We start from the raw sequence: 9,673 nt of genomic DNA on the forward strand, positions 1-9,673 counted from the left end.
AAAAAAAGGAGGAAAAAGAGACTCAAAAAACCACAAGAAAAGGAGAAAAGAAGAGTGGAAAAAAGGCCTAAAAAGCCTCAAGAAAAGGCGAAAAAAAGAGCGCAAAAAAAGGCCTAAAAAAGGAGGAAAAAAACCCCTCAAAAAAGGCCTAAAAAAACCACAAGAAAAGTCGCAAAAAAGAGCGCAAAAAAGGAGGCAAAAAGGCCTCAAAAAACCGCAAGAAAAGCCGCAAAAAAGCTGAAAAAACCCCCAAAAAAAGCCGAAAAAAAGCCGAAAAAAAGGACTTAAAAAAACCTTAAAAAAAAAAAAAACTCCCCAAACCTGCAGGAATCGTCCCCCTGAGGCCGCGTCCCTCCCTTACCATGAATTCCTATTTCCCCAACGCGTCCCTGTCGTGCCACCTCGGCGGCGCCCAGGACGTTGTCCCCAATGTCGCCATCAACGCCGCTCCTTACGACGCCGTTCGCCACCTGCAGGGCTACGGCTCGCCCGTGGCTCCGAGCCGCCTCTACCCGGCCGCTCCTTTCTACCCTGCCCAGGAGAGCTCGGTGGTTTTTGGTTCCCGTTCTCCTTACGATTATTCCTCGGCTCCTTTTTACCCGGATAAAGAATCGGCTCCGGGAGGGACCCGGCAAAGCCCCGCGGTTCCCCCGCCCGGAGCTGCCAATTCTCTGGCGCACGAGTTTGGGGGAGAACAGAACCGAGCGGCGGCGGCGGCGGCGGCGCAGGAGCACAAAGCGGGGATCCAGATTTACCCCTGGATGCAGAGAATGAACTCGCACAGCGGTGAGTGCCCGGGGAGGAAAACTTCTCACCTCCCCTTTTATAGTTTTATTTTTATTTCTATTTTTTATTTTTATTTTTTCATTATTTTTACTTTTTTATTTTTATTTTTTTATTTTTATTTTTTATTTTTATTTTTATTTTTATTTTTTTTATTTTTTTTAATTATTTTTATTTTTATTTTTTTATTTTTATTTTTTTATTTTTATTTTTTTATTTTTATTTTTTTATTTTTATTTATTTTTATTTTTATTTATTTTTATTTTTATTTATTTTTATTTTATTTATTCTTATTTGTTAATTTCACCTTTCTGTTCCTTATATCGGTTTCCCCCTTCCCCAGCCATACTCGAGGTTCGGTTTCGCTGTCGGTTTCTTAGCGGATTTTTTTTTTTTTGGTTGGTTTGAAACTTGGTTTTATTTTTTTTTTTTTTTTTTTTTTTAGCTATTTTTTAGGTATTTTTCAGTTATTTTTCAGTTATTTTTCAGCTATTTTTTAGCCGCTTTTAGTTATTTTTTGGTTATTTTTTAGCCATTTTTTTAGATTTTTTTAGCTATTTTTTAGCTATTTTTCAGCTATTTTTTAGTTATTTTTTAGCTATTTTTAGCTATTTTTTAGCTATTTTTTAGCTATTTTCAGCTATTTTTTAGCTATTTTTTAGCCATTTTTTACCTATTTTTCAGCTATTTTTTAGCTATTTTTAAGCCATTTATTAGCTATTTTTCAGCTATTTTTAAGCTATTTTTCAGTTATTTTTTAGTTATTTTTTAGCCATTTTTAGTTATTTTTTAGCTAATTTTTAAGCTCTTTTTTAGCCATTTTTTAGTTATTTTTTGGTTATTTTTTAGCGACTTTAAATCTATTTTCTAGCTATTTTTCAGCTATTTTTTGGATATTTTTCAGTTATTTTTTAGCTATTTTTTAGCCATTTCTTAGCTATTTTTTAGCTATTTTTAGTTATTTTTTAGCGATTTTAAATCTATTTTCCAGCTATTTTTAATCTATTTTTTAGCCATTTTTTGTTATTTTTTAGCTATTTTTTAGCTATTTTTTTGTTATTTTTTTGTTATTTTTCAGCTATTTTTCAGCTATTTTTAGCCATTTAAAATCTGTATTTTATGTATTTTTTATTTATTTTTTAGCTATTTTAAATCTAATTTTTAGCTATTTTTTTACATATTTTTTAGCTATTTTCTAGCTATTTTTCAGCTATTTTTTAGCCCTTTTTATGTATAATTTATGTCTTTTTAAAGTTATTTTTTAGCTATTTTAAATCTATATTTTATGTATTTTTTATGTGTTTTTAATCTATTTTTTATGAATTTTTAATGTATTTCAATCTATTTTAAATGTATTTTTATGTATTTTTAAATGCATTTTTAATTTAAATTTTTAAATTACTTTTTACCTCTTTTTCCCTTATTTTTCCCTTATTTTTCACTTAATTTTCACTTAGTTTTCACTTATTTTTAATTTATTTTTCACTCCTTTTCCCCTTCATTTTCCCCTTATTTTCCCCTTATTTTTTATTTATTTTCCCCTTATTCTTTATTTATTTTCCCCTTATTTTTTATTTATTTCCCCCTTATTTCCCCCTTATTTTTAATTTCTTCCCCCCTTATTTTTAATTTCTTTCCCCCTTATTTTTAATTTCTTTTCCCCTTATTTTTAATTTCTTTCCCCCTTTTTTTTATTTCTATTCCCCTTATTTTTAATTTCTTTCCCCCTTATTTTTAATTTCTTTTCCCCTTATTTTCCCCTTATTTTCAATTTAGTTTCCCCTTATTTTTCCCATATTTCCCCCTTATTTTTTATTTCTTTCCCCCTTATTTTCAATGTCCTCCCCCTTATTTTCCCCTTTATTTTCAATTTCTTCCCCCTTATTTTTTATTTCTTTTCCCCTTATTTTCCCCCTTATTTTCAATTTCTTTCCCCTTTATTTTCCATTTCTTCCCCCTTATTTTCCCCCTTTATTTTTAATTTCTTCCCCCTTATTTTCCCTTTATTTTCCGTTCCTTCCCCCTCATTTTCCCCTCGTTTCCCGCTCCCTCCCCATTCCCATTTTTATTTCTTTTCCCTTTATTTTTCCATTTCTTTCCCTTTATTTTTAATTTCTTTCCCCCTCATTTTCCCCTCGTTTCCCGCTCCCTCCCCATTCCCATTTTTATTTCTTTTCCCTTTATTTTTAATTTCTTTCCCCTCATTTTCCCCTCGTTTCCCGCTCCCTCCCCATTCCCATTTTTATTTCTTTCCCTTTATTTTTAATTTCTTTCCCCCTTATTTTCCCCTTTATTTTAATTTCTTTCCCCTCATTTTCCCCTCGTTTCCCGCTCCCTCCCCATTCCCATTTTTATTTCTTTTCCCGGGCAATCCCGCGCCTTTTTTACGGCTTTTCCCACCCTCTCCTCCCCCTCTCCCGCCGCTTTTTATGGCCCCATAAAAACAATAAAAACAATAAAAACCAATAAAAAAAAACCAATAAAAACCAATAAAAACCAATAAAAAACGATCATTCCTCACCGGGCCCCCTTTTTTTTTCCCCCCGCGCTCTTTTAGGCTCGGCCTCGTTAAACTCGGCTCTAATTAAAAGCTCGGAAATATCGGAGCTCGTAAAAGAAAAAAAAAAAAAAAGAATTAAAGAAAACGAAAAGGGGAAAATAAAAATATAAAAAAAAAAAAAAAAAGCGCTGAGAGCGAGGAGTGTGAAAATAAAAAATCTGAGAGCGGGAAAAGAAAAGTTTTTATTTTATTTATTTTATTTTGTTTTTTTTTTAATTTTGTGTTTTTTCTTATTTTCAAATTTTTTTAAAATTTTTTAAAATTTTGTGGGGTTTTTTATTTTTCTTTTGTGAGATTTTATTATTATTTTTGGTTTTTTATTTGGGTTTTTCATTTTGGTTTGTTTTAATTTTTTTTATTTTGTTTTTTTTCTTCTTCTATTTTGTTTTTTTCTTTTATTTTGGTTTTATATTTTGATTTTTTTAAGGGTTTTTTAGGAGTTTGGGGTTTCCTCGCCTTCCCCGGTTCCCCAAAATCCGCGGAATTTCAGGGAAAATCTGCGATAAATCCCCCCCGCAAAATTTGGGTTAAAACCCCGTGAAATTCGGGCTAAAACCCCGCAAAATTGGGGTTTAAACCTGGCAAGATCTGGGTTAAAAATACCCCCAAATTTGGGTAAAAATACCCCAAAATTTGAGTTAAAATACCCCAAAATCTGGGTTAAAAATACCCCAAAATCTGGGTTCAAAATACCCCAAAATTTGAGTTAAAACCCCATAAAATCCGGGTTAAAACCCCGTAAAATCCGGGTTAAAACCCCGTAAAATCCGGGTCTAAACCCTTCAAAAATCCCGATTTAGACCCTGCAAAAATCTGACCTAAAACCCCGCGAAATTTGGCCTAAAATTCCTCAAAATCCGGCCCAAAACCCCGCGAAATCCCGGTTTTAAATTTCCCAAACCCGGCCTAAACCCCCTCGATATCCGGGTTAAAACCTCGCAGATTTCGGCCTAAACCCCCCCCAAAAAATCTGATTTTAAACTCTCAAAACTTTGACCCAAAACCCTCAAAATTTGGACTAAAATCCCCCAAAAAATCGGATTTTAAACTCTCAAAACCTTGACCCAAAACCCTCAAAATTTGGACTAAAACCCCCCAAAATCTGAACTAAAATCCCCCAAATTTTGGGCTAAAACCCCTCAAAATCTGAACTAAAATCCCCCAAATTTTGGGCTAAAACCCCTCAAAATCTGAACTAAAATCCCCCAAATTTTGGGCTAAAACCCCTCAAAATCTGAACTAAAATCCCCCAAATTTTGGGCTAAAACCCCTCAAAATCTGAACTAAAATCCCCCAAATTTGGGCTAAAAATCCCCAAAATTTTAAACTCTCAAAACCCGACCCGAACCCCTCCAAACTTTTGACTGAACCCCTGAAAACTTTAATTAAACCCGGGCTAAAAACGTCAAAATCTTCTCTAAATCCGTTTAAAATCTGGTCTAAATTCCTTTAAAATGTTCTTTAAACCTTCCAAAATCTCGTTCAAACCCGTTTAAAATCGCGTTTAAACCAATTTAAAATTTCTAAATCGTGTCTAAACCCTTTTAAAATTTCTTAATCGTGTTTAAATCTCTTTAAAATCTCGTCCAAACTTGTTTAAAATCGTGTCTAAACCCCTTTAAAATTTCGAAATCGCGCCTAAACCCCAATAAAATCTTGCCTAAACCCCCTAAAAAAACCCAACCAAACCCTTTAAAAACCCCTTAAAAACCCCTTAAAAACCCTTTAAAAATCCCTTTAAAAACCCGATTAAAACCCCTCCAAACTCCATAAAAACCCCTCCAAAACCCATTTAAAACCCGGCCTAAACCCCTTTAAAACCCCTTTAAAATCCCGTTTAAAATTAAAAACCCCCTTTAAAATTAAAATCCCCTTTAAAATTAAAAATCCCCTTTAAAATTAAAAACCCCTTTAAAATTAAAAACCCCTTTAAAACCCGTCCTAAACCCCCTTTTAAATTACCCCCCCTCCTTAACCCCTTTCCCTTTTGCCCTCTTTTATTTATTCCCATTTTTCATTTTCTTTTTTTTTTTTCTTTTTTTTTTTCCCCGAACCGAGACGAAACGCCGGAATTCCATTTTTTTTTTTTTTTAATTTATTTATTTATTTTTCTTTTTTCCACCCACGCGGGAGGAGGAAGAAGAAGATGATGATGATGATGATGATGATGAGGAAGGGTGGGACAAAACGAACGAAAAACTCGATTTGCCGGATGTAATTTTTTTAATTTTCGGTCGGGTTTTTTTTAATTTAATTTAATTTTATTTTTATTTTATTCTGGTACTCCGCAGGAGTGGGTTACGGCGCGGATCGCCGCCGCGGCCGCCAGATTTATTCTCGGTACCAGACGCTGGAATTGGAGAAGGAATTTCATTTTAATCGGTACCTGACGAGGAGGAGGAGGATCGAGATCGCGAACGCGCTCTGCCTCACCGAGCGCCAAATCAAAATCTGGTTCCAAAACCGGCGAATGAAATGGAAAAAAGAAACGAACCTGAGCTCCACGCTGGCCGGAGCGGGGGGAGGGGCCGGCGCAGGGGGTGGGGGAGGGGGAGGCGGTGGGGGAGGGGGGGGTGGGGGAGGGGGAGCCCCCGACGGCCTCGCCAAGGAGGAGAAACGCGACGAGGGGGAGGAGGAGAAGAAGGAGTGAGCGGAGCCTCTTCGTCATCTCCTCGTTTTTTATTTTTATTTTTAATTTGTTTTTTTTTTTTTTTCTCTTTTTTTCGTTGTTCTGGCGTGGGAAAGTTTTTTTTTTTTTTTTTTTTTTTGGTGTTTAAAGGAAGAAAAAATTTTTTGCGCGCGCGGCGGGGAAAAAAAAATAATGGGAGGGGAGGGGGAGGGGAGGGGAAAGGAGAGGAAATGGAAAAATAATGGAAAAATGGGAAAAATGGAAAAATGGGAAAAATGGAAATGGAGAAATGGAAATGGAAATGGAGAAATGGAAAAAATGGAAAAATGGGAAAAATGGGAAAAATGGAAATGGAGAAATGGAAAAATGGGAAAAATGGAAAAAATGGGAAAATGGAAAAAATGGGAAAATGGAAATGGAGAAATGGAAATGGAAAAAATGGAAATGGAAAAAAAGGAAATGGAAAAAATGGAAATGGAGAAATGGAAAAAATGGAAATGGAAAAAATGGAAACGGAGAAATGGAAAAAAATGGAAATGGAGAAATTAAAGTGGAGAAATGGAAATGGAGAAATTAAAGTTTAGGAATGGAAATGGAGAAATTAAAAATGGAGAAATTAAATTTTAGGAGTGGAAATGGAGAAATGAAAACAGAGAAATTAAAGTTTAGGAATGGAAATGAAGGAATTAAAATTGGAGAAATTAAAGTTTAGGAATTGAAATGGAGAAATTAAAAATGCAGAAATTAAAGTTTAGGAGTGGAAATGGAGGAATTAAATTTTGGGAATGGAAATGGAGAAATTAAAAATGGAGAAATTAAAGTTTAGGAATTGAAATGGAGAAATTAAAAATGGAGAATTAAATTTTAGGAATGGAAATGGAGAAATTAAAAATGGAGAAATTAAAGTTTAGGAATGGAAAAGCAGAAATTAAAGTGGAGAAATTAAAGCGGAGGAGTGAAAATACAGAATTTAAAGTGGAGAAAATTCAGAATTTAAAGTGGAGAAAATTCAGAATTTAAAGTGGAGAAATTACAGAAATTAAAGTGGAGAAATTACAGAAATTAAAGTGGAGAAATTACAGAAATTAAAGTGGAGAAATTACAGAAATTAAAGTGGAGAAATTACAGAAATTCAAGTTTAGGAGTGAAAATGGGGGAATTAAAAGTGGAGAAATGGAAATGTAAAAATTAAAGTTTAGGAATGGAAATGGAGGAGTTAAAAGTGGAGAAATTAAAATAGAGAAATGAAAAGGGAGAAATTAAAACGGAGAAATTAAAACGGAGAAATTAAAAGGGAGAAATTAAAAAGAGAAATTAAAACGGAGAAATTAAAAAAGAGAAATTAAATTGGGAAAATGAAAAGAGGCAAAAAAAAAAAGAAAAAATTGGAGCGGGGAAGTGAAAATGGAGAAGTAAAAGCGGAGAAATTAAAGGGAAAAAATTGATTAAATGGAGAAATTAAAGGGAAAAAATTGATTAAATGGAGAAATTAAAGGAAAAAATTGATTAAATGGAGAAATTAAAAGGAAAAAATTTGATTAAATGGAGAAATTAAAGGGAAAATTTGATTAAATGGAGAAATTAAAGGAAAAAAATTGATTAAATGGAGAAATTAAAGGAAAAATTTGATTAAATGGAGAAATTAAAGGGAAAAAATTGATTAAATGGAGAAATTAAAGGGAAAAATGAAAATGGAGCAGCGAGTGCGGAGGAATTAATTAATGAATGAGGAATTAATGAATGAGGAATTAATGAATGAGGAATTAATTCACGAGGAGAAGCGAATGAATTAATGCGGAGAAATTAATGAATTAATGGGGAGGAATGGATTCATTAATGGGGAGAAATGGATTAATTAATGAGGAGAAATGGATTAATTAATGGGGAGAAATTGATTAATTAATGAGGAGAAATCGATTAATTAATGTCGTGCCCCCCTCCCCGAATTCCCGCTCCTCATCCTCCCCCGCCGGGAGATTCCGGCCCCAAAAATCGGGAAAAAAACAAAAAAAAAACCAAAATAAAAAAAAGAACCAAAACCGGGCAAAAATTGGGAGAAATTGAGGCCGGTGAGGAGAAAAAAATTAAAAATAAAAAATTCGATTTTTCTGGTGAGAATGCCACAAAAAAAATTTTAAAAATTTCGATTTTTCTGGCGAGAATGCCACAAAAAAAAAAAAAATTAAAAGGTTTTTAAAAAATTCGATTTTTCTGGCGAGAATGCCACAAAAAAAAAAAAAAAATTAAATCGGTTTTTCTGCCACAAAAAAAAAAAAAAAAAGAAGAAAAAAATTTCGATTTTTCTGGCGAAAATGCCACCAAAAAATATTAAAAAATTTTATAAAAATTCCGATTTTTCCGGCTAGAATGCCAAAAAAAAAATTTAAAAAAAAAATCGCTTTTCCCGCCCGAATTCGCTTTTTAAAATTTTAATTTAATTTAATTTTTTTTTTTAAATTTTTTTTCCGAGAGAATTCTCGCGGTGTTCGCAGCTCCCCGGGCTCACCCAAAACTGTGACGGTTTCTTGTGAATCTTTTTCTCTGTGTTCGTGGTAAATCTGTATTTATATTTATGTTTAGCGCTGTAATGTTTGGGGGAAAAAAAAAACAAAAATAAGAAGAAGAAAAAAAAATTTAAGGAATTTAAAAAAAAAAAAAAAAAGGGGGGGGGAAAATTTAAAATTAAAAAAAAAAAAATTAAAAAAAAATTAAACCGAAAAAAAAAAAAAAAAAGAATGGAGTTCATAGAGGTAGAGAGAGGAAAAAAAAAAAATAAGAAATAAAAAATAAAAAAGGGAGAAATGGGAAAAAAAAAAAAAATTAAGAATAAATGGAATCGAAAATTCTTGTGTTACAACCGCTCATGTAAAAAAAAAACACAAAAAAAGAAAAAAAAAAAAAAATTCCTGTCGAGTATTTAATGAAAATAAAATCGGAATATTATTTTTGAAAGTTGAGTTTCGGTGGGAAAATTGTGCTGGGAAAGTTTCGTGGTTTGGTTTTGGAATTTTGGAATTTTTTTATTTTTTATTTCGTGTTTGGGCTCATTTTCCTTACAGGAAAAAAAAAAAAAATTGTCAAAGATGCGGGGGGAAAATGGGAAAAAATGGGAAAAAAAGGGGGGAAAATGGGAAAAAAAAGGGGGAAAAAATGGGGGAAAAAATTGAAAAAAAAGGGGAAAAAATGGGGGAAAAAGGGGGAAAAAATGAAAAAAAAAAAAAAGGAAAAATTGGAAAAGAAAAGGGGAAAAAATGGGGGAAAAATTGAAAAAAAAAGGGGAAAAATTGGAAAAAAAAGGGGAAAAAATGGGGAAAAAAAGGGGGAAAAAATGGAAAAAAAAGAGGAAAACGGGGGGGGGAAATGGAAAAAAAAGAGGGAAAATTGGAAAAAAAGAAAAGGGGAAAAATGGAAAAGAAAAGGGGAAAAAATGGAGGAAAAAAATTGGGAAAAAAAGGGGAAAAAAACCCGGAAAAAGTGGGAAAAAATTGGGAAAAAAATGGGAAAAAATGGGAAAAAAAGGGGAAAAAATGGAAAAAAAGGGGGGAAAAATGGGGGAAAAAATTGAAAAAAAAAGGAGAAAAATGGAAAAGAAAAGGGGAAAAAAGGGGGGAAAAATTGGAAAAAAAAAGGAAAAAAATGGGAAAAAAAGGGGAAAAAACCCGGAAAAAATGGGAAAAAATGGGAAAAAAATGGGAAAAATT

At 32.8% G+C, this 9,673-nt stretch overlaps 1 protein-coding gene across 1 annotated transcript; it reads left to right on the plus strand.

Annotated features, from left to right (window-relative positions):
* Positions 1 to 339: 339 nt before the first annotated feature.
* On the plus strand, positions 340 to 5,993 carry HOXC6 (homeobox C6). The gene is made up of 2 exons (XM_088158467.1): positions 340 to 786; positions 5,635 to 5,993. The coding sequence occupies exons 1-2, from the start codon at positions 363 to 365 to the stop codon at positions 5,991 to 5,993; spliced, it is 783 nt and encodes a 260-aa protein (XP_088014593.1). The 5' UTR covers positions 340 to 362.
* The last annotated feature ends 3,680 nt before the right edge of the window (positions 5,994 to 9,673 follow it).

Source organism: Sturnus vulgaris, unplaced genomic scaffold (assembly GCF_052056855.1).
Source record: "Sturnus vulgaris isolate bStuVul1 unplaced genomic scaffold, bStuVul1.hap1 Scaffold_234, whole genome shotgun sequence".
NCBI lineage: Eukaryota > Metazoa > Chordata > Aves > Passeriformes > Sturnidae > Sturnus > Sturnus vulgaris.

Bases quoted from the DNA above. Each gene is read 5' to 3' on its own strand.
- HOXC6 (XM_088158467.1), top strand. From the start codon at position 363: ATGAATTCCTATTTCCCCAACGCGTCCCTGTCGTGCCACCTCGGCGGC. The intron at 787-5,634 runs GTGAGTGCCCGG...GGTACTCCGCAG, and splicing joins GAGAATGAACTCGCACAGCG to GAGTGGGTTACGGCGCGGAT.